At 51.3% G+C, this 23,672-nt stretch overlaps 1 protein-coding gene across 1 annotated transcript in view; it reads left to right on the top strand.

Annotated features, from left to right (window-relative positions):
• The window catches only part of LOC142301950 (voltage-dependent calcium channel subunit alpha-2/delta-4-like), a 62,671-nt gene that overhangs the window by 31,010 nt on the left and 7,989 nt on the right, over positions 1–23,672 (top strand). Inside the window, exons 8-26 of the mRNA XM_075343012.1 lie at positions 4,729–4,879; positions 4,980–5,054; positions 5,362–5,451; positions 5,648–5,761; positions 8,203–8,281; positions 8,415–8,548; positions 9,015–9,032; positions 9,712–9,789; positions 13,974–14,054; positions 14,152–14,226; positions 14,311–14,397; positions 15,872–15,943; positions 16,176–16,237; positions 17,034–17,101; positions 17,636–17,681; positions 17,763–17,860; positions 19,713–19,806; positions 19,918–20,010; positions 20,224–20,351. Of these exons, the coding sequence (XP_075199127.1) occupies positions 4,729–4,879; positions 4,980–5,054; positions 5,362–5,451; positions 5,648–5,761; positions 8,203–8,281; positions 8,415–8,548; positions 9,015–9,032; positions 9,712–9,789; positions 13,974–14,054; positions 14,152–14,226; positions 14,311–14,397; positions 15,872–15,943; positions 16,176–16,237; positions 17,034–17,101; positions 17,636–17,681; positions 17,763–17,860; positions 19,713–19,806; positions 19,918–20,010; positions 20,224–20,351 (1,643 nt within the window). The remainder of the gene's footprint in view (positions 1–4,728; positions 4,880–4,979; positions 5,055–5,361; positions 5,452–5,647; positions 5,762–8,202; positions 8,282–8,414; positions 8,549–9,014; positions 9,033–9,711; positions 9,790–13,973; positions 14,055–14,151; positions 14,227–14,310; positions 14,398–15,871; positions 15,944–16,175; positions 16,238–17,033; positions 17,102–17,635; positions 17,682–17,762; positions 17,861–19,712; positions 19,807–19,917; positions 20,011–20,223; positions 20,352–23,672) is intronic.

The raw sequence follows: 23,672 nt of genomic DNA on the forward strand, positions 1-23,672 counted from the left end.
CGTAACTCCCGCGATAGGTGACGTAACTCCCGCGATAGGTGACGTAACTCCCGCGATAGGTGACGTAACTCCCGCGATAGGTGACGTAACTCCTGTGATAGGTGACGTAACTCCCGCGATAGGTGACGTAACTCCCGCGATAGGTGACGTAACTCCTGTGATAGGTGACGTAACTCCTGTGATAGGTGACGTAACTCCTGTGATAGGTGAGGTAACTCCCGCGATAGGTGACGTAACTCCCGCGATAGGTGACGTAACTCCCGCGATAGGTGACGTAACTCCCGCGATAGGTGACGTAACTCCCGCGATAGGTGAGGTAACTCCCGCGATAGGTGAGGTAACTCCCGCGATAGGTGACGTAACTCCCGCGATAGGTGAGGTAACTCCCGCGATAGGTGAGGTAACTCCCGCGATAGGTGACGTAACTCCCGTGATAGGTGACGTAACTCCTGCGATAGGTGACGTAACTCCCGCGATAGGTGACGTAACTCCCGCGATAGGTGACGTAACTCCTGTGATAGGTGACGTAACTCCCGCGATAGGTGACGTAACTCCTGTGATAGGTGACGTAACTCCTGTGATAGGTGACGTAACTCCCGCGATAGGTGACGTAACTCCTGTGATAGGTGATGTAACTCCCGCGATAGGTGACGTAACTCCCGCGATAGGTGACGTAACTCCCGCGATAGGTGACGTAACTCCTGTGATAGGTGACGTAACTCCTGTGATAGGTGACGTAACTCCCGCGATAGGTGACGTAACTCCCGCGATAGGTGACGTAACTCCCGCGATAGGTGAGGTAACTCCTGCGATAGGTGACGTAACTCCCGCGATAGGTGACGTAACTCCCGTGATAGGTGACGTAACTCCCGTGATAGGTGACGTAACTCCTGGGATAGGTGACGTAACTCCCGCGATAGGTGACGTAACTCCCGCGATAGGTGACGTAACTCCCGCGATAGGTGACGTAACTCCCGCGATAGGTGACGTAACTCCCGCGATAGGTGACGTAACTCCCGCGATAGGTGACGTAATTCCCGCGATAGGTGAGGTAACTCCTGCGATAGGTGAGGTAACTCCTGCGATAGGTGACGTAACTCCCGCGATAGGTGACGTAACTCCCGCGATAGGTGAGGTAACTCCCGCGATAGGTGAGGTAACTCCCGCGATAGGTGACGTAACTCCTGCGATAGGTGAGGTAACTCCTGCGATAGGTGAGGTAACTCCCGCGATAGGTGACGTAACTCCTGCGATAGGTGAGGTAACTCCCGCGATAGGTGAGGTAACTCCCGCGATAGGTGAGGTAACTCTTGCGATAGGTGACGTAACTCCCGCGATAGGTGACGTAACTCCCGCGATAGGTGACGTAACTCCCGCGATAGGTGACGTAACTCCCGCGATAGGTGACGTAACTCCCGCGATAGGTGACGTAACTCCCGCGATAGGTGAGGTAACTCCTGCGATAGGTGAGGTAACTCCTGCGATAGGTGACGTAACTCCCGCGATAGGTGACGTAACTCCCGCGATAGGTGAGGTAACTCCCGCGATAGGTGAGGTAACTCCCGCGATAGGTGACGTAACTCCTGCGATAGGTGAGGTAACTCCCGCGATAGGTGAGGTAACTCCCGCGATAGGTGAGGTAACTCTTGCGATAGGTGACGTAACTCCCGCGATAGGTGACGTAACTCCCGCGATAGGTTACGTAACTCCCGCGATAGGTGACGTAACTCCCGCGATAGGTGAAGTAACTCCCGCGATAGGTGACGTAACTCCCGCGATAGGTGACGGAACTCCCGCGATAGGTGAGGTAACTCCTGCGATAGGTGAGGTAACTCCTGCGATAGGTGACGTAACTCCCGCGATAGGTGACGTAACTCCCGCGATAGGTGAGGTAACTCCCGCGATAGGTGAGGTAACTCCCGCGATAGGTGACGTAACTCCTGCGATAGGTGAGGTAACTCCTGCGATAGGTGAGGTAACTCCCGCGATAGGTGACGTAACTCCTGCGATAGGTGAGGTAACTCCCGCGATAGGTGAGGTAACTCCCGCGATAGGTGAGGTAACTCTTGCGATAGGTGACGTAACTCCCGCGATAGGTGACGTAACTCCCGCGATAGGTGACGTAACTCCCGCGATAGGTGACGTAACTCCCGCGATAGGTGACGTAACTCCCGCGATAGGTGGCGTAACTCCCGCGATAGGTGACGTAACTCCCGCGATAGGTGACGTAACTCCCGCGATAGGTGACGTAACTCCTGCGATAGGTGAGGTAACTCCTGCGATAGGTGAGGTAACTCCTGCGATAGGTGACGTAACTCCCGCGATAGGTGACGTAACTCCTGCGATAGGTGACGTAACTCCCGCGATAGGTGACGTAACTCCCGCGATAGGTGACGTAACTCCTGCGATAGGTGAGGTAACTCCCGCGATAGGTGAGGTAACTCATGCGATAGGTGACGTAACCCCTGCGATAGGTGACGTAACTCCCGCGATAGGTGACGTAACTCCTGCGATAGGTGAGGTAACTCCTGCGATAGGTGAGGTAACTCCTGCGATAGGTGAGGTAACTCCTGCGATAGGTGAGGTAACTCCCGCGATAGGTGACGTAACTCCTGCGATAGGTGAGGTAACTCCTGCGATAGGTGACGTAACTCCCGCGATAGGTGACGTAACTCCCGCGATAGGTGACGTAACTCCTGCGATAGGTGACGTAACTCCCGCGATAGGTGACGTAACTCCCGCGATAGGTGACGTAACTCCTGCGATAGGTGAGGTAACTCCCGCGATAGGTGAGGTAACTCATGCGATAGGTGACGTAACCCCTGCGATAGGTGACGTAACTCCCGCGATAGGTGACGTAACTCCTGCGATAGGTGAGGTAACTCCTGCGATAGGTGACGTAACTCCCGCGATAGGTGAGGTAACTCCCGCGATAGGTGAGGTAACTCCCGCGATAGGTGACGTAACTCCTGCGATAGGTGAGGTAACTCCTGCGATAGGTGAGGTAACTCCTGCGATAGGTGAGGTAACTCCCGCGATAGGTGACGTAACTCCTGCGATAGGTGAGGTAACTCCCGCGATAGGTGAGGTAACTCCCGCGATAGGTGAGGTAACTCTTGCGATAGGTGACGTAACTCCCGCGATAGGTGACGTAACTCCTGTGATAGGTGACGTAACTCCTGCGATAGGTGACGTAACTCCCGCGATAGGTGACGTAACTCCCGCGATAGGTGACGTAACTCCCGCGATAGGTGACGTAACTCCCGCGATAGGTGACGTAACTCCCGCGATAGGTGACGTAACTCCCGCGATAGGTGACGTAACTCCTGCGATAGGTGACGTAACTCCCGCGATAGGTGAGGTAACTCCTGCGATAGGTGAGGTAACTCCTGCGATAGGTGACGTAACTCCCGCGATAGGTGACGTAACTCCCGCGATAGGTGAGGTAACTCCCGCGATAGGTGAGGTAACTCCTGCGATAGGTGACGTAACTCCCGCGATAGGTGACGTAACTCCCGCGATAGGTGACGTAACTCCTGCGATAGGTGACGTAACTCCCGCGATAGGTGACGTAACTCCCGCGATAGGTGACGTAACTCCTGCGATAGGTGAGGTAACTCCCGCGATAGGTGAGGTAACTCATGCGATAGGTGACGTAACCCCTGCGATAGGTGATGTAACTCCCGCGATAGGTGACGTAACTCCCGCGATAGGTGACGTAACTCCCGCGATAGGTGACGTAACTCCTGTGATAGGTGAGGTAACTCCCGCGATAGGTGACGTAACTCCTGTGATAGGTGAGGTAACTCCCGCGATAGGTGAAGTAACTCCAGCGATAGGTGATGTAACTCCTGCGATAGGTGAGGTAACTCCTGTGATAAGTGACGTAACTCCCGCGATAGGTGAGGTAACTCCTGCGATAGGTGAGGTAACTCCCGCGATAGGTGACGTAACTCCCGCGATAGGTGACGTAACTCCCGCGATAGATGACGTAACTCCCGCGATAGATGACGTAACTCCCGCGATAGGTGACGTAACTCCCGCGATAGGTGACGTAACTCCCGCGATAGGTGAGGTAACTCCCGCGATAGGTGAGGTAACTCCTGCGATAGGTGACGTAACTCCTGCGATAGGTGACGTAACTCCTGCGATAGGTGACGTAACTCCTGCGATAGGTGACGTAACTCCTCCGATAGGTGACGTAACTCCTACGATAGGTGACGTAACTCCTACGATAGGTGAGGTAACTCCCGCGATAGGTGAGGTAACTCCCGCGATAGGTGATGTAACTCCTGCGATAGGTGAGGTAACTCCCGCGATAGGTGAGGTAACTCCTCCGATAGGTGACGTAACTCCTACGATAGGTGAGGTAACTCCTACGATAGGTGAGGTAACTCCTACGATAGGTGAGGTAACTCCTCCGATAGGTGACGTAACTCCCGCGATAGGTGAGGTAACTCCTGCGATAGGTGACGTAACTCCCGCGATAGGTGACGTAACTCCTACGATAGGTGAGGTAACTCCTACGATAGGTGAGGTAACTCCCGCGATAGGTGAGGTAACTCCCGCGATAGGTGAGGTAACTCCCGCGATAGGTGACGTAACTCCCACGATAGGTGAGGTAACTCCCGCGATAGGTGAGGGATCACTGTACGTCCTGTGAATGCTGGGAGTTGTAGTCCCCCTGCAGTTAATAAAATCACAGGGTCTGTGCCCCTTTAATTAAAGGTACATCCAGGCAGCCACTTCTCCCAAGGACATTGTGATTGTGGTGGACATCAGCGGCAGCATGAAGGGTCTGCGGATGACCATCGCCAAGCACACCATTAACACGCTGCTGGACACTCTGGGCGAGAACGACTTTGTGAACATCATTGCTGTAAGTCCATGCGGGGGATTATAAATTCGGCAATTAGGCATTTGCCATCGCCGTCCTCCGCTCTCACGTCCGGCCGCTCATTTTGTGTCCTTTTCTCCAGTACAACGACTACGTCCATTATATCGAGCCCTGCTTCAAGGGCATTTTGGTGCAGGCGGACCGCGATAATCGGGAGGTAAGTCCCTGCTTCTTCCTCGGCGTCTAAATAAAAATCGTTTTGTGTATACAGCTCCTATGCAGACTTATGTGTCTCCATGGTAACAGACTACAACAAACCCTGCGTAGTCTGAGCCTGCAGTTTCTTTTTCCCCGTAGTTTGTGTAATTACCCAGTATAAGTATGGAAAGGAGTAATACACCGGCTGCACAGGGCTTGGAGATTGTTACCAGGAAAACGCATAGCTCTGCATGGGAGCTGTATACCAATTTTATTCTATATTTTCTATATCCACATATATATATATATCTCCCTTTTATTTGTAGCATTTCAAGCAGCTGGTCGATGAATTACAGGCCAAAGGTGTGGGCACTGTCAACAAGGCTTTCATCGAGGCATTTAAAATCCTGAAAGAGGTACAGTACCCTCCTCGGTCTGGGTATTAAGGGCTCCTTTTCGTTTAAAGGGATAGTCCATTCCCGGGTGATATGGCACAGCTGTTTCAGCGCCTAAGTGCTCTCAGCCTCTTCTTTCTCTGAATCATTTGAGGTCCAAGTGGATTTCTCCTTCCACCCTAAACTGCACAGTGAAATGTTCCTCTTTTTCCTGTAGTTCCGTGAGGCTGGTCAGGGCGGTCTTTGTAACCAGGCGATCATGTTAATCACCGACGGAGCCGTGGAAGATTATGAGCATGTGTTTGAAAAATATAATTGGCCCGATAAAAAGGTAAGATCTAAATTTTACCAACTATTTCCTCTGCCATATATTTCTTATTTGACCTGTGACACGCATACATATATTATCGGAACTGTGAATCTCTCTTAAGAGAATTCTCATAAATCGGTCACTTCATAGACAAAGCTTCTTATAACAGTCAATGGAATTCAGATCAAAGTAAAGAATTTAGCAAAATAAAATTAATAAGGGGCGATTTTGGTGCCCATTACGGTACCCTTTTTTCTGATTTCAGTGAATTGCAACTGTATCATGCTGTAATTACCCAAAATGTATTCTTTAATGACTACATGTGCTACTCCATCATTTTAACATAGAAAATATTTTTTGTTTCTAGGTTCAATTGTTTACATACCTCATAGATTGAGAGGTGACATTTACTTTCCGAACTATGATTCTCTCTTAAGAGAATTCTCATTAATCTGTCACTTCATAGACAAAGCTTCTTATAACAGTTAATGAAATTCAGATCAAAGTAAAGAATTTATCAAAATAAAATTAATAAGGGGTGATTTTGGTGCCAATTACGGTACCCTTTTTTCTGATTTCAATGAATTGCGACTGTATCATTCTGTAATTAGACCTCATTTGACCCGAAATGTATTCTTTCATGACTTTATAATTTTAACATCGCACATAATTTTTTGTTTCTAGGTTCGATTACATACCTTAATAGGTCAAAAAGTGACATTTGCTTTCAGACGTGTCAATCTCTCTTAAGAGAATTCTCATAAATCTGTCACTTCATAGACAAAGCTATTTATAACAATGAATGAAATTCACCGCAAACTAAAAAAGCTATCGAAATAAAATTAATAAGGGGCGATTTTGGGGCCCATTGCGGTACCCTTTTTTTTCTGATTTCCGTGAATTTTCTGAATTCCTGTATCATGCTATAATTACCCAAAATGTATTCTTTAATGACTCCATGTGCTACTCCATCATTTTAACATAGCAAAGATTTTTTTTGTTTTTAGGTTCAATTGTTTACATACCTCATAGATTGAGAGGTGACATTTGCTTTCCGAACTATGAATCTCTCTTAAGAGAATTCTCATAAATCTCTTGCTTCTTAGGCTAAGCTTATTATAATAGTGAACGGAATTCAGATCAAAGTAAAGAATTTATCAAAATAAAATTAATAAGGGGTGATTTTGGTGCCAATTACGGTACCCTCTTTTCTGATTTCAATGAATTGCGACTGTATCATTCTGTAATTAGACCTCATTTGACCCAAAATGTATTCCTTCGTGTCTCCATCATTTTAACATTGCACATCATTTTTTTGCTTCTAGGTTCGATTGTTTACATACCTTTATAGGTCGAAAGGTGACATTTGCTTTTAGACCTGTCAATCTCTTAAGAGAGTTCTCATAAATTTGTCACTTCATAGACTAAGCTTCTTACAACAGTGAATGGAATTTAGAAAAAAGTAAAGAATTTATCAAAATAAAATTAGTAAAGGGTGATTTTCGTGCCCATTATGGTACCCTTTTTCCTGATTTCAATGAATTGCGACTGTACCATGCTGTAATTAGACCTAATATGACCCGAAATGTATTGTTCATGACTCCATGTACTGCTTCATCATTTTAAAATCACACATATAATTTTGTTTCTAGGTTTGATTGTTTACTTACCTTATAGGTCGAAAGGTGACATTTGCTTTCAGACGTGTCAATCTCTCTTAAGAGAATTCTCATAAATCTGTCACTTCATAGACTAAACTTCTTATAACCGTAAACGGAATTCAGATCAAAGTATAGAATTTATCGAAATAAAATTAATAAGGGGTGATTTTAGTGCCCATTACGGTACCCTTTTTTCTGATTTCAATAAATTGTGACTGTATCATGCCGTACTTAGACCTTATTTATTATTATTATTATTATTTATTATTATAGCGCCATTTATTCCATGGCGCTTTACAAGTGAAAGAGGGTATACGTACAACAATCATTAACAGTACAAGACAGACTGGTATAGGAGGAGAGAGGACCCTGCCCGCGAGGGCTCACAGTTATTTGGCCTGAAATGTATTCTTTCATGATTCCATGTGCTGCTCCATCATTTTAACAGCGCACATACTTTTTTGTTTATAGGTTCGAATATTTACATACCTTATAGGTCGAAAGGTGACATTTGCTTTCAGACGTATCAATCTCTCTTAAGAGAATTCTCATAAATCTGTTACTTCATAGACTAAACTTCTTATAACCGTAAACTGAATACAGATCAAAGTATAGAATTTATGGAAATAAAATTAATAATGGGCGATTTTGGTGCCCGTTACGGTACCCTTTTTTTCTGATTTCAATAAATTGCGACTGTATTAGGCCGTACTTAGATCTTATTTGGCCTGAAATGTATTCTTTCATGATTCCATGTGCTGCTCCATCGTTTTAACATCGCACATCATTTTTTGTTTCTAGGTTCGAATATTTACATACCTTATAGGTCGAGAGGTGACGTTTGCACAAAACGTGAAATGGATCGCATGTAGCAACAAAGGTATGAGACATGGATTGAGGGCACATCCATGGTGTATGGTGGAGAGGGGTCTGGGTGTAGTATCCATGTAGTGTCAACAAGCTTTATTTGTATTTGTCCATGCACAGTGAAGTTAGGCTTTCTTTTTTTGCAGGATATTATACACAAATCAGCACGCTCGCCGATGTCCAGGAGAATGTGATGGAATACCTACACGTACTGAGCCGGCCGATGGTCATCAACCACGACCACGATATAATTTGGACGGAAGCCTACATGGACAGTGCGGTAGGTTGATCACTCGATGATTGACTTTTTCCTATAAAGAGAAGCCCCTCGTATCCACGAAATATCTAATTAACATAAACCTATGTTTTATTATGGGGGCAGCGGGCGTCTTTCAGTCACATTATCACCGGCCTGGCTGATAATGAACCATCAATCACTTCTAGACTCTCCCGTCATATACCAGCAACTCATTATCCCCTCCCCCACATATTTACCATTTCGGAATATAGGGGGAACCGGGCCCCCCCAGACCTGACTCTATCCATTCATATACACTATAGACCATGCAGTAAATTCCTTTAATCTGCCATGAATATGGATTCCGGATTACCAGATGCCGGATTAGAGGAATTTGTCGGACTTTTCTGTTTCCATGTCTCATTTCTCATTTTATTCTCATCCCGTTTTTTCCCTCCCATCTGGTTCCATTGCACCCATAACTCCCATCATCCGTCCCGTGCCACAGCTGCCGCAGTCGGAAGAGGTAACGGGTGCCGTTTTCGGTGTTGTGAGTCCCCCCCGTGTCCCCGTGGTGCTCGTGTGGTCCGTGTGGTCCGTGTTTTGTGAACATGTTACATATTTACTCAAGGCTTCCATGACGGGGGGTGACAAACACCATTAGGGTTTAATCGATGGAGATGTTTGATTATCCGGCGGCCGAGCGCCAGAAGATCTGATAGTTGCTGGGAAATCTACAAGCAGCTCCGCGGCTGTGCCCAGCAACCGGCGGCAGAGGCTTTTATCGGCAGCGTTGACTTTGGTACTTTGCTCCCAATCACCGGACACAAAGCGAATCATCACTAATATCAATCACAGGGTGCAGATCTGTCCTGCCGAGGCGCCCCCTACAGTCCTGACAGCTTTACCTCTCTCCAGCTGCCGCCTGGCATTGTGCACACGCAGGTGGATACATTGTATCAGAGAAGGAGACGGAAGATGAGAATGTTTCCATTCACTGACAGCAAGCAGTGTGAAGAAATGAAGCATAAATCATATGAGAGTCGGGAGACGTTTATTGATTGCTGCGAATATTGAACATCCGAGCTGCTTAGAGGGCACGAAAGGCGTCATGCGGTGACCCGTCCTCTGGAGGGCAGCGTCTGGCGCCCACCGCGACGCACAGCCTGCATCCATCTAATGAACACTTTTCTGTCTTTCCGCAGCTCTTTGCTTCCCAGGCCCAGAGTCTGCTGTTAATGACCACGGTGGCCATGCCGGTGTTCAGCAAGAAGAACGAGACGGTAAGAGAGAGCGAGAGCGAGGAGACGGCCGGGAAAGAAGGGATGAGACTGCAGAGGAAAAAGGGGAGAGGACGGCCGGGGAAAGAGGAAACGGCCGGGGAAAAAGGGGAGAGGACGACCGGGGAAAGAGGAAACGGCCGGGGAAAGAGGGGACGGGACGGCCGGGGAAAGAGGAAACGGCCGGGGAAAGAGGGGACGGGACGGCCGGGGAAAGAAGGGGAGAGGACGGCCGGGGAAAGAAGGGGATGGGACGGCCGGGGAAAGAGGGGATGGGACGGCCGGGGAAAGAGGGGATGGGACGGCCGGGGAAAGAAGGGATGAGACTGCAGAGGAAAAAGGGGGAGAGGAAACGGCCGGGGAAAGAGGGGACGGCCGGGGAAAGAGGGGACGGCAGGGGAAAGAGGGGATGGCCGGGGAAAGAGGAAACGGCCGGGGAAAGAGGAAACGGCCGGGGAAAGAGGAAACGGCCGGCGAAAGAGGGGACGGCCGGGGAAAGAGGAAACGGCCGGGGAAAGAGGAAACGGCCGGGGAAAGAGGGGACAGCTGGGGAAGGAGTTGACAGCTGGGGAAGGAGTTGACAGCTGGGGAAGGAGTTGACAGCCGGGGAAAGAGGGGACAGCCGGGCAAAGAGGGGACAGCCGGGGAAGGAGTTGACAGCTGGGGAAGGAGTTGACAGCCGGGCAAAGAGGGGACAGCTGGGGAAGGAGTTGACAGCCGGGGAAGGAGTTGACAGCTGGGGAAGGAGTTGACAGCCGGGGAAAGAGGGGACAGCCGGGCAAAGATGGGACAGCCGGGGAAGGAGTTGACAGCTGGGGAAGGAGTTGACAGCCGGGCAAAGAGGGGACAGCTGGGGAAGGAGTTGACAGCCGGGGAAGGAGTTGACAGCTGGGGAAGGAGTTGACAGCCGGGGAAAGAGGGGACAGCCGGGCAAAGAGGGGACAGCTGGGGAAGGAGTTGACAGCTGGGGAAGGAGTTGACAGCCGGGAAAAGAGGGGACAGCCGGGGAAAGAGGGGATGGGACGGCCGGGGAAAGAAGGGATGAGACTGCAGAGGAAAAAGGGGGAGAGGAAGCGGCCGGGGAAACAGGGGACGGCCGGGGAAAGAGGGGACGGGATGGGCGGGAAAAGAGGAGATGGCCGGGGAAAGAGGAAACGGCCGGGGAAAGAAGGGATGGGACTGAAGAGGAAAAAGGGGACAGGACGGCCAGAGAAAGAGGGGACGGCAGGGGAAAGAGGGGACGGCCGGGGAATAAGGAAACTGCCGGGGAAAGAGGGGATGGGACGGCCGGGAAAGAAGGGATGAGACTGCAGAGGAAAAAGGGGAGAGGAAACAGCCGGGGAAAGAGGAAACGGCCGGGGAAAGAGGGGACGGCAGGGGAAAGAGGGGACGGCCGGGGAAAGAGGAAACGGCCGGGGAAAGAGGAAACGGCCGGGGAAAGAGGAAACGGCCGGGGAAAGAGGAAACGGCCGGCGAAAGAGGGGACGACCGGGGAAAGAGGGGATGGCCGGGGAAAGAGGAAACGGCCGGGGAAAGAGGAAACGGTCGGGGAAAGAGGAAACGGCCGGGGAAAGAGGGGACAGCTGGGGAAGGAGTTGACAGCTGGGGAAGGAGTTGACAGCCGGGGAAAGAGGGGACAGCCGGGGAAAGAGGGGACAGCTGGGGAAGGAGTTGACAGCCGGGGAAAGAGGGGACAGCCGGGGAAAGAGGAAACGGTCGGGGAAAGAGGAAACGGTCGGGGAAAGAGGAAACAGCCGGGGAAAGAGGGGACAGCTGGGGAAGTGTGTCGCCCTGGGCAAGCCAGGGGTCACAGGTCACAACACCACCGCACCCCACACTCCAGGTAGGCACATCACAGCTAACCAGAAATCCTTGTTGCCTTCCTCCAGAGGCTGATGATTCACACCAGGGGGTGGGCCAGGCGGTTGGCTCCGCCCACCGAGGAGATCACAGTTCTGGAGGCGGGAGAAACCAGGCAGAAAGCTCAGGGAGGAGCAGGAGTGAAGAGTAGCCCAGGGAGGGCTAAAGTAAACAGCAAGTGGAAAGTGAAGGAAAGGAAAGTGGAAAAGGAGGAAAGCAAGAAGTGGTGACAGAGCAGAGAGTGTGCAAAGCCTGAGAGCCCAGCTTTGTGTAGGGCCAGAACAGCAAGGTCAGCGACGGCGGTGACTGTCCGGAGGGGGACCGTTTGGAAGTTCCTGGAAGGACCCCGTTGGCTGTGTGCCCGGTGGTCTGGAGCAGTGTTCCGAAGGACAGTCAGCACCAGGGCAGGGGCCTCTCGGACCCCGGCAAGGCTAGGAGTCGCCAGATTTGCTGAATCCGTCAGTAAAGGGGACGTAGATCCCCCAGCAACCAAGTCCCGATTGAAGGCAACAGCCCAACCTGAAGCAGAGAGACACCGCCACCGCCAAGGCACCAGTTTCTCAGGGCCAGCGCCTGCGGGCAAAGTGTAGAGCTCCTCCGGCCCAGATTGCAGTCGGGGAGCGGGTAACCGGAGGGAATCCACCGCTACCATCAGTCAAACACAGGTGCAAGGAAGAGGGACATCACCGTCACCTACCGGGAGTGCAGGTGCAGCCGTCTGTGGGACCATCCTACCAGCTGTTTGGTTTACCGTACAAACGGTGTCCGTGTCTCGCCGGACCCGAGCAGAAGAGTGTAGTGTGCTGACACCCTCCTCCCCGCCCGCGACAGAAGGAGTTGACAGCTGGGGAAGGAGTTGACAGCCGGGGAAAGAGGGGACAGCTGGGGAAGGAGTTGACAGCTGGGGAAGGAGTTGACAGCCGGGGAAAGAGGGGACAGCCGGGGAAAGAGGGGATGAGATGTCCAGAACAAGATTACCAGAGAGAGAGAGAATGGGGCGCGGTCACACAGGGGGACGCCCCAGTTTTCTTAAGGGGTTATCCAGTTAAGAAAAGACATTTTTATACACTCATGTAGGAAATTCTGCGTCAGGTCCTCTGCTCCTCCAGCACAGCGGGCCGCTGTAATCTCTGTTCGACCCGTATGGGGCGTGTAGGACGGGCGTCCCCTATATATGGGGCTGCTCTGGCTGTGATGGGGGGTGAAGGACGGGTGTCTTCTGATATTTGGGGCTGCTCTAGCTGTGATGGGGGTATAGGAGGGGCGTCCCCTGATATTTGAGGCTCGGGTGTAGGAGCTGTGTCCCCTGATATTTGGGGCTCCTGTGATGGGGGTGTAGGACGGGTGTCCCCTGATATTTGGGGCTCCTGTGATGGGGGTGTAGGAGCTGTGTCCCCTGATATTTGGGGCTCCTGTGATGGGGGTGTAGGAGCTGTGTTCCCTGATATTTGGGGCTCCTGTGATGGGGGTGTAGGAGGGGTGTCCCCTGATATTTGGGGCTCCTGTGATGGGGGTGTAGGACGGGTGTCCCCTGATATTTGGGGCTCCTGTGATGGGGGTGTAGGAGCTGTGTCCCCTGATATTTGGGGCTCCTGTGATGGGGGTGTAGGAGCTGTGTTCCCTGATATTTGGGGCTCCTGTGATGGGGGTGTAGGAGGGGTGTCCCCTGATATTTGGGGCTCCTGTGATGGGGGTGTAGGACAGGTGTCCCCTGATATTTGGGGCTCCTGTGATGGGGGTGTAGGAGGGGTGTCCCCTGATATTTGGGGCTCCTGTGATGGGGGTGTAGGAGCTGTGTCCCCTGATATTTGGGGCTCCTGTAGGAGGGGTGTCCCCTAATATTTGGGGCTCCTGTGATGGGGGGTATAGGAGGGGCGTCCCCTGATATTTGAGGCTCCTGTGATGGGGGTGTAGGACGGGTGTCCTCTGATATTTGGGGCTGCTCTCGCTGTGACCTGTGTCCTCTCACCGCTCAGATCTTGGTGTTTCTGTAATAATTAATGTCTCTTCTATGCAGAGAGCGGAGGGGCTCCTGTTATGGGGGTGTACGACAGGTGTCCCCTGATATTTGGGGCTGCTCTAGCTGTGATGGGGGTATAGGAGGGGCGTCCCCTGATATTTGAGGCTCCTGTGATGGGGGTGTAGGACAGGTGTCCCCTGATATTTGGAGCTCCTGTAGGAGGGGCGTCCCCTGATATTTGAGGCTCCTGTGATGGGGGTGTAGGACGGGTGTCCCCTGATATTTGGGGCTGCTCTCGCTGTGACCTGTGTCCTGTCACCGCTCAGATCTTGGTGTTTCTGTAATAATTAATGTCTCTTCTGGGCAGAGAGCGGAGGGGATCCTGTTGGGAGTTGTGGGGTCTGACGTCCCCCTGCGGGAGCTGTTGAAGTTGGCCCCAAGGTACAAGGTGAGGAATTACCGTATGTAAATACTGGCGGCATTACACGTGCCCGCAGCGCCCCCAGTGGTCACACTGTGTAATTACGCCTCTCTTGTCTCTGCAGCTCGGGGTGCACGGGTACGCCTTCCTGAACACCAATAACGGCTACATACTGTCACACCCCGACCTGCGCCCCCTGGTGAGTCTCCGGTGACATCGCGGCTTGTGCTCCAGTCACATCCAGAGCTGCGCTCACAGGTTTCTTTGTTATTTTTTTTTTCAGTATAAAGAAGGAAAGAAACTGAAGCCGAAGCCGAATTACAACAGCGTGGATCTCTCCGAAGTGGAGTGGGAGGATCGGGACGAGATAGTGAGTCACAAAATCCACAGCGGACGCTCGTGACGAGGTTCTGGGTTCAGTTTCTGACATGTAGAGATGTAATACGACAATTTCTGTCCTGGTGAAGTCGTGCTGAGAAAGTGCGTGCTCAGCTCTGCTGCACTGGAAAGTGCGTGCTCAGCTCTGCTGCACTGGAAAGTGTGCGCTCAGCTCTGCTGCACTGGAAAGTGCGCGCTCAGCTCTGCTGCACTGGAAAGTGTGTGCTCAGCTCTGCTGCACTGGAAAGTGTGCGCTCAGCTCTGCTGCACTGCAAAGTGTGCGCTCAGCTCTGCTGCACTGGGAAAGTGTGCGCTCAGCTCTGCTGCACTGGAAAGTGTGCGCTCAGCTCTGCTGCACTGGAAAGTGCGCGCTCAGCTCTGCTGCACTGGAAAGTGCGCGCTCAGCTCTACTGCACTGGAAAGTGTGCTCTCAGCTCTGCTGCACTGGAAAGTGCATGCTCAGCTCTGCTACACTGGAAAGTGTGCGCTCAGCTCTGCTGCACTGGAAAGTGCGCGCTCAGCTCTGCTGCACTGGAAAGTGCATGCTCAGCTCTGCTGCAGTGGAAAGTGCGCGCTCAGCTCTGCTGCACTGGAAAGTGTGCATTCAGCTCTGCTTCACTGGACAGTGTGCACTCAGCTCTGCTGCACTGGAAAGTGTGCGCTCAGCTCTGCTGCACTGGAAAGTGTGCGCTCAGCTCTGCTGCACTGGAAAGTGTGCGCTCAGCTCTGCTGCACTGGAAAGTGTGCGCTCAGCTCTGCTGCACTGGAAAGTGTGCGCTCAGCTCTGCTGCACTGGAAAGTGTGCGCTCAGCTCTGCTGCACTGGAAAGTGTGCGCTCACCTCTGCTGCACTGGAAAGTGTGCGCTCAGCTCTGCTGCACTGGGAAAGTGTGCATTTAGCTCTGCTCCACTGGAAAGTGCATGCTCAGCTCTGCTGCACTGGAAAGTGTCTGGTCAGCTCTGCTGCACTGGAAAGTGCATGCTCAGCTCTGCTGCACTGGAAAGTGTGCGCTCAGCTCTGCTGCACTGGGAAAGTGTGCATTTAGCTCTGCTCCACTGGAAAGTGCATGCTCAGCTCTGCTGCACTGGAAAGTGTCTGGTCAGCTCTGCTGCACTGGAAAGTGCATGCTCAGCTCTGCTGCACTGGAAAGTGTCTGGTCAGCTCTGCTGCACTGGAAAGTGTGCGCTCAGCTCTGCTGCACTAGAAAATGTGCGCTCAGCTCTGCTGCACTGGAAGGAGCAGGCTTAGCTTTGCTGCACTGGGAAAGTGTGCGCTCAGCTCTGCTGCACTGGAAGGAGCAGGCTTCGCTTTGCTGCACTGGGAAAGTGTGCGCTCAGCTCTGCTGCTCCACAGGGAACAGTGTGTAGCAACAGTGACACCTTGTGGCGGAGAGCGAGTACTTTTCTCTCCATAGTGTGTGTATATACTATATATAATGCGCTCACACTTTCTTTCCTTGCACACAGCTCCGGACTGCAATGATTAATGGAGAGACCGGGTCGCTCACTATGGAGGTGAAGGTCACTGTTGATAAAGGGGTGAGTGCGCAGACGCCTGGGATCATACATGTGTCGTTATAGAGATGCACGCACTACTTGTCCTCTATTTCCCATCTCTCCTCATGGCTCCTAGATGCTGCCGCTTTCTTCTTCTTGCCGGCAGCAGAGCTTGTCACACTCCCGATCTGCCCCATCAGCGATCAGCCTAATCCTGGTAATGTGAGCCGTCACACAGACGCTTCCTCACCATCCTGACATTGCTCTCTTACAGAAGCGAGTCTTGTTCCTGACCAGCGACTATTTCTACACAGACATCAGTGAGACCCCGTTCAGGTGAGGGGGGAGGGGGTGGAGAGGGAAGAGGGGGGTAGGGGTGAAAGGGAGGGGGTGAGGGGGTGGAGGGGGGAGAGGGGTGAAGAGGGAAGAGGGGGTGAGGGGTGAAAGGGAGAGGGGTGAGGGGTGAGGAGGGAGGGGGTGAAGAAGGAAGAGGGGGTGAGGGGTGAAAGGGAGAGGGGTGAGGGGGTGGAGGGGGGAGAGGGGTGAGGAGGGAGGGGGTGGAGGGGGAGAGGGGTGAGGGGGGAAGGGGGGTGGAGGGGGGAGAGGGGTGAGGGGTGAAGGGGGGTGGAGGGGGGAGAGGGGTGAGGGGGGAAGGGGGGTGGAGGGGGGAGAGGGGTGGAGGGGAAAGGGGGGTGGAGGGGAAAGGGGGGTGGAGGGGGGAGGGGGTGGTGAGGGAAGAGGGTGGAGAGGGGTGAGGGGGGAAGAGGGGTGGAGGGGAATGGTGAGAGGGTGAGGGGAGGAAGGGGGGGAGGGAAAGGGTTAGAGGAGGAAGGGTGGGGAGGGGGGAAGGGTGAGGGGGGAAGGTGCGAAGGGGTGGAGGGGGAGGGGGTGGAGGGAGGGGGAGTGGGGAAGGGTGAGGGGAGGGGTAGGGGGAAGGGTGAGGAAGGGGGTAGGGTGAGGAAGGGGGTAGGGTGAGGGGGGGAGGTGAGGAGGGGGAGGGGATGGGTGGGGGGATGCGGAGGGGTGGGGGAGGGTTGGGGGGGGTGAGGGGTAGAGGGGAGGGGGGAGGAGGACTCAGATTCTCCTAAAACAGTAACAAATAAATGTCTGTGCCTTATTCCCTCGCTGTCAGTCTGGGGGTGGTGCTGACCCGTGGACATGGAGAGTACATCCTCATAGGAAATACGTCCATGGAGGAAGGTGAGGACCCATCACTCATCCCACATTGTAGTATATATACCCCAGAGACGGCCCCTGTACGGCGACGGACATCACCATAAACCCATTCAATGATGGCGGTCGCTGAGGTATTATAAAAAAAAGACCGCAGAAACATTATTTTCCCATTTCTGCCTTCCCAGCTTTCTATTGGTCCCTGTGATCATGTGATCGCTGACTAAGAGATCACATGACCAGGCTGCTGGTCTGACCCATTGACCCGAACTAGGCCATGTCGTATGTCAAAATAACCGGCGTGCAACAGAGGAAAAGAAAAGAGCACTTTATCATTAAAAAAGACACAAAAAACATTTTAATATAATAAAAAAGTTTTATCTCCACTTTATAAAGTGAATTTTGGAGGGCACTGGCCGCACTGTGAGGCTGCTCTTATGATGGGGGCACCGTGTTGTTCCCCCAGCAGGGGGCGCCGTTCCTACACCAGGGCCTGCATGTACTGCTGTGGTTACACCAGAGAGCCGGAGTTTTGTTGATTGCTGATTGTGGTATTTTCAGGGCTTCACGACCTGCTGCATCCGGACCTCAGCGTGGCCAATGAATGGTGAGCGATTGGCCCCGGCGCCGCGTGGAGCTGCTCCGCACCGTGCGCAGCGGTAACACGTGACTGTGCTCTCACCCCCAGGATATACTGCATCACAGACATCGACCCCGACCACCGCAAGCTCAATCAGCTGCAGGCAGTCACCCGCTTCCTGACCGGAGAGGAGCCCGACCTGGAGTGTGAGTGCCACCATCATCACACGGGCACCGTGCCCCCCGCGTCACACAGGACACCAGGGAACACTATTATCACTGACACATACACACTCAGGACGACTCGTACAGCAGAACAGGGAGTGCAGCTCTGGAGTATAATGCAGGAGGTAACTCAGGATCAGTAATGTAATGTATGTACACAGTGACTGCACCAGCAGAATAGTGAGTGCAGCTCTGGAGTATAATACAGGAGGTAACTCAGGATCAGTAATGTAATGTATGTACACAGTGACTGCACCAGCAGAATAGTGAGTGCAGCTCTGGAGTATAATACAGGAGGTAACTCAGGGTCAGTAATGTAATGTATGTACACAGTGACTGCACCAGCAGAATAGTGAGTGCAGCTCTGGAGTATAATACAGGAGGTAACTCAGGATCAGTAATGTAATGTATGTACACAGTGACTGCACCAGCAGAATAGTGAGTGCAGCTCTGGAGTATAATACAGGAGGGAACTCAGGATCAGTAATGTATGTACACAGTGACTGCACCAGCAGAATAGTGCGTGCAGCTCTGGAGTATAATACAGGAGATAACTCAGGATCAGTAATGTATGTACACAGTGACTACACCAGCAGAATAGTGAGTGCAGCTCTGGAGTATAATACAGGAGGTAACTCAGGATCAGTAATGTAATGTATGTACACAGTGACTGCACCAGCAGAATAGTGAGTGCAGCTCTGGAGTATAATGCAGGAGGTAACTCAGGATCAGTAATGTAATGTATGTACACAGTGACTGCACCAGCAGAATAGTGAGTGCAGCTCTGGAGTATAATACAGGAGGTAACTCAGGATCAGTAATGTATATACACAGTGACTGCACCAGCAGAATAGTGAGTGCAGCTCTGGAGTATAATACAGGAGGTAACTCAGGATCAGTAATGTAATGTATGTACACAGTGACTGCACCAGCATAATAGTGAGTGCAGCTCTGGAGTGTAATGCAGGAGGTAACTCAGGATCAGTAATGTATGTACACAGTGACTGCACCAGCAGAATAGTGAGTGCAGCTCTGGTGTATAATACAGGAGGTAACTCAGGATCAGTAATGTAATGTATGTACACAGTGACTGCACCAGCAGAATAGTGAGTGCAGGTCTGGAGTATAATACTGGAGGTAACTCAGGATCAGTAATATATGTACACAGTGACTGCACCAGCAGAATAATGAATGCAGCTCTGGAGTATAATACAGGAGGTAACTCAGGATCAGTAATGTATGTACACAGTGACTGCACCAGCAGAATAGTGAGTGCAGCTCTGGAGTATAATACAGGAGGTAACTCAGGATCAGTAATGTATGTACACAGTGACTGCACCAGCAGAATAGTGAGTGCAGCTCTGGAAGATAATACAGGAGGTAACTCAGGATCAGTAATGTAATGTATGTACACAGTGACTGCACCAGCAGAATAGTGAGTGCAGCTCTGGAGTATAATACAGGAGGTAACTCAGGATCAGTAATGTAATGTATGTACACAGTGACTGCACCAGCAGAATAGTGAGTGCAGCTCTGGAAGATAATACAGGAGGTAACTCAGGATCAGTAATGTAATGTATGTACACAGTGACTGCACCAGCAGAATAGTGAGTGCAGCTCTGGAGTGTAATGCAGGAGGTAACTCAGGATCAGTAATGTAATGTATGTAGATAGTGACTGCACCAGCAGAATAGTGAGTGCAGCTCTGGAGTATAATACAGGAGGTAACTCAGGATCAGTAATGTATGTACACAGTGACTGCACCAGCAGAATAGTGAGTGCAGCTCTGGAGGATCAGTGCAGTAAATGTATTTGTCCTCTTCTTCCTCTTCAGGTGATGAGGAGTTGGTGAAGGAGGTCCTGTTTGATGCGGTGGTGACGGCCCCTATGGAGGCTTACTGGACTCAGCTTGCTCTCAATATGTCCAAGTAAGTAGAGTCCATTCCCACCCCCCTCTGTGTCTGGCGTCCGTATTGGACGGGGGTCTCCGGCGTGGAGCAGCTGATCGTCCATGTCTCATGTGTTTCCTTCTCATGTAGAGAGTATAATGGGGTGGAGATCGCCTTCCTGGGGACCCGCGCTGGACTCATCCGAAAAAACCTGTTTGTTGGCCCCGAGCAGATGTCAAACAAGTGAGTTACCGCACAAGTGTGGACAGCGCCCTCTGGTGGACTCTTGTGATTTTATTGACAACATTGCCATCTAGTGTTGATTAGAGGAACTGCAGGTGACACAAAATTACCTCTGACAAATCCACATTGTAGAATGTTCGAGAATTAAATATTTTTTTATTCTTTTCCTGCTCGTTGCCGCCTCCGTCATACATGAGATGTCCTTTTCTTTAGGAAGTTTTTGCGTTACGAGGAGAAGGAGAGTATTTTCACTATGGACCATTTCCCGCTCTGGTACAGACGAGCTGCAGAACATCTCACCGGCAGCTTTGTGTACCACGTCATGACTGACGACAGCCCAGGTACGGTACGGTGGATAAATGGGGGTATTATCCCTTGTATGGGCCTAATAGACTGCAGTTCACCCTGACTGCCTCCGGGTGGCAGCAGAGAGACATGAGACTCTCGGTAAATACTGCGCCTGCGCCATCTGCTGGCAGAAATGAGTACTGCGCTCATTGTATGTAATATTTAGATTTTGGGGGGAATTATGAACTGCCGTCATTTTCTCCCCTATGTACAGTATGATTTATTTTTTCGGCTATTTGCGTACACCAGCGTGGGGGTGTATTTCACTCCTGCTTGTATCTGTGTGTTACCTCCCTCACTTCCCTCTTACAGATCATAATCCTAGGGACAACGACATCGGAGACCCCGCCATCCAGCCGCGCGGATGGGAAGAGCGGACCCCAGAGGGTACCTGAATATCACTTACCAGGCCTTTACCGCCATCTTTTACCCTTTCAGACCCTAGCGCTGCCATTTTTCATACCACCGCCCCCCATTATACCATACACCCCACTCATAGGCGGGATCATCCCTGCTGCCAGTCCTGAAACCATCATCATGGCTGCTGCCCTGGCAGATTACATGGAATAGCGGCCGCCTTTCGCCCTCCGAGGGGGTCTGTCCTCCCACCCTAATTAATATTGATTATTCCCATTATCCGCCATCCTAGAATGAAGTCACCCGAGGCCGTTAGTAACGAGGAGCCATGGCTGCCAAATACAGGTCTTATCAAACCTGGACCAGGGGGCTGCAACACCACCCCAGATAAAGTGAATGGGGGGAAAAGACCCCAACTTTATCACCCACTCCCTTTCGGTTGTAGTTTAGCCAAAAAATAAGTAGAAATCTGTTTCTTCTCTATTGATTGACGCGTTTCCAGCTTTATCTGCTCCGCTATTCTCATTATTTCTTGCTTCCAAGTTATTTTGAGCACTGGCCCTTTAAAACAAAAATGGTGGCCGCCTGTCCTTCCACCCCGCGGTTGGTACTTGTTGCCGCTGCCATCGTTCTTGCGCTCTTTCTTCTGCCTCGTTCCCCGGTTTTCCGTCATTTCTCCTTTTTTGCCGCTCCTGACGGTGAACAAACTGCTACATGGCGGCAATTAGCGTCCGTCACCGAGCTCAAACGCGTGCTTTGAAGAATTGGTAAATCGTGTTTCTTCTCCGCGTGCACGGATCTATCACATCCCGCCATGTACACTTATCACATCCCGCCACGTCTCATCACATCCCGCCACGTCTCATCACATCCCGCCACGTCTCCACGTCTCATCACATCCCGCCACGTCTCATCACATCCCGCCACGTCTCATCACAGCGCACTACAAAGAAAGATAGATTTATTGTGTGCCATTAATTAGTCATGAGATGGAGGATGTCGTGAAAAGCGTCGGCCTTTATTATTGGAGGTTCCCATATTTTATCATTGTTTATTTTCCTGCGTGGAAACTGCCAACAAGCTGCTGTTGATGGATCTGATCTGACCATGGTTTGTGGAAACTGCCAACAAGCTGCTGTTGATGGATCTGATCTGACCATGGTTTGTGGAAACTGCCAACAAGCTGCTGTTGATGGATCTGATATGACCATGGTTTATGGAAAGTGCCAACAAGCTGCTGTTGACAGATCCGATCTGACCATGATGTATGTAAGCTGCCAACAAGCTGCTGTTGACGTATCTGATCTGACCATGGTTTATAGAAGCTGCCAATAAGCTGCTGTTGAAGGATCTGACATGACCATGGTTTATTTAAACTGCCAACAAGCTGCTGTTGACAGAACTGATGTGACTGTGGTTTATAGACACTGCCAACAAGCTGCTGTTGACGGATCTGTTGTGATCATGGTTTGTGGAAACTGACAACAAGCTGCTGTTAATGGATCTGATCTGACCATGGTTTATGGAAAGTGCCAACAAGCTGCTGTTGACGGATCTGACCATGGTTTATGGAAACAGCCAACAAGCTGCTGTTGACGGCTCTGATCTGACCATGGTGTATGGAAAGTGCCAACAAGCTGCTGTTGACGGCTCTGATCTGACCATGGTGTATGGAAAGTGCCAACAAGCTGCTGTTGATGGATCCGATGTGTTGTTTTTTTTTTTTGCGATACCTTTCTTCCGGACTGATATATTAGCAAATAACAACATTTTGACAGTTGTTAACAAATTAACAACAGTCCAGCTTTTGAGATCATGAGAACGGGGGTCCCATGTGAGGACGTGCATCCGAGCCTCTTACAGACGGAGGATGGAGCAGAGGTCGCACATGCTCTTTACAGATTTATTCACACAGGGAAGTTTAGGACCCCCCATTCTCGTGATCAGTGGGGGGTCCCCAGTGATGAAACACATATCCTATAAACAATATGGATAGGTAACAGAACTAGATACTGAGATCCGTCACCAGCAATCGCCCTGCATTCTGACAGTTTCCAGGTAGTAATAATGCGCAAAACAAAAAAAAAAGTAAAAAGCAGTGTGACGACAATCATGGCGGCCATCCCGCGCCGGCCTCCGCCAGCTTCACCCATGTTATAATACACAAGCCACGCCGATGTGTGCACATTATATCACCATGAAGAGCGGGGGGCGGCACGGCGGTGACACATGGCCATTATCTGCGCTTGTGTATTATAGGGGCTGTATCCTCCCCGGCGGTGACACACGGCCATTATCTGCACTTGTGTATTATAAGGGGCTGTATCCTCCCCGGCGGTGACACACGGCCATTATCTGCACTTGTGTATTATTAGGGGCTGTATCCTCCCCGGCGGTGACACACGGCCATTATCTGCACTTGTGTATTATAAGGGGCTGTATCCTCCCCGGCGGTGACACACAGCCATTATCTGCACTTGTGTATTATAAGGGGCTGTATCCTCCCCAGCGGTGACACACGGCCATTATCTGCACTTGTGTATTATAAGGGGCTGTATCCTCCCCGGCGGTGACACACGGCCATTATCTGCACTTGTGTATTATAAGGGGCTGTATCCTCCCCGGCGGTGACACACAGCCATTATCTGCACTTGTGTATTATAAGGGGCTGTATCCTCCCCGGCGGTGACACACAGCCATTATCTGCACTTGTGTATTATAAGGGGCTGTATCCTCCCCGGCGGTGACACACGGCCATTATCTGCACTTGTGTATTATAAGGGGCTGTATCCTCCCCGGCGGTGACACACAGCTATTATCTGCACTTGTGTATTATAAGGGGCTGTATCCTCCCCGGCGGTGACACACAGCCATTATCTGCACTTGTGTATTATAAGGGGCTGTATCCTCCCCGGCGGTGACACACAGCCATTATCTGCACTTGTGTATTATAAGGG

This window comes from Anomaloglossus baeobatrachus, chromosome 4 (assembly GCF_048569485.1).
Source record: "Anomaloglossus baeobatrachus isolate aAnoBae1 chromosome 4, aAnoBae1.hap1, whole genome shotgun sequence".
Taxonomy (NCBI): Eukaryota; Metazoa; Chordata; class Amphibia; order Anura; family Aromobatidae; genus Anomaloglossus; species Anomaloglossus baeobatrachus.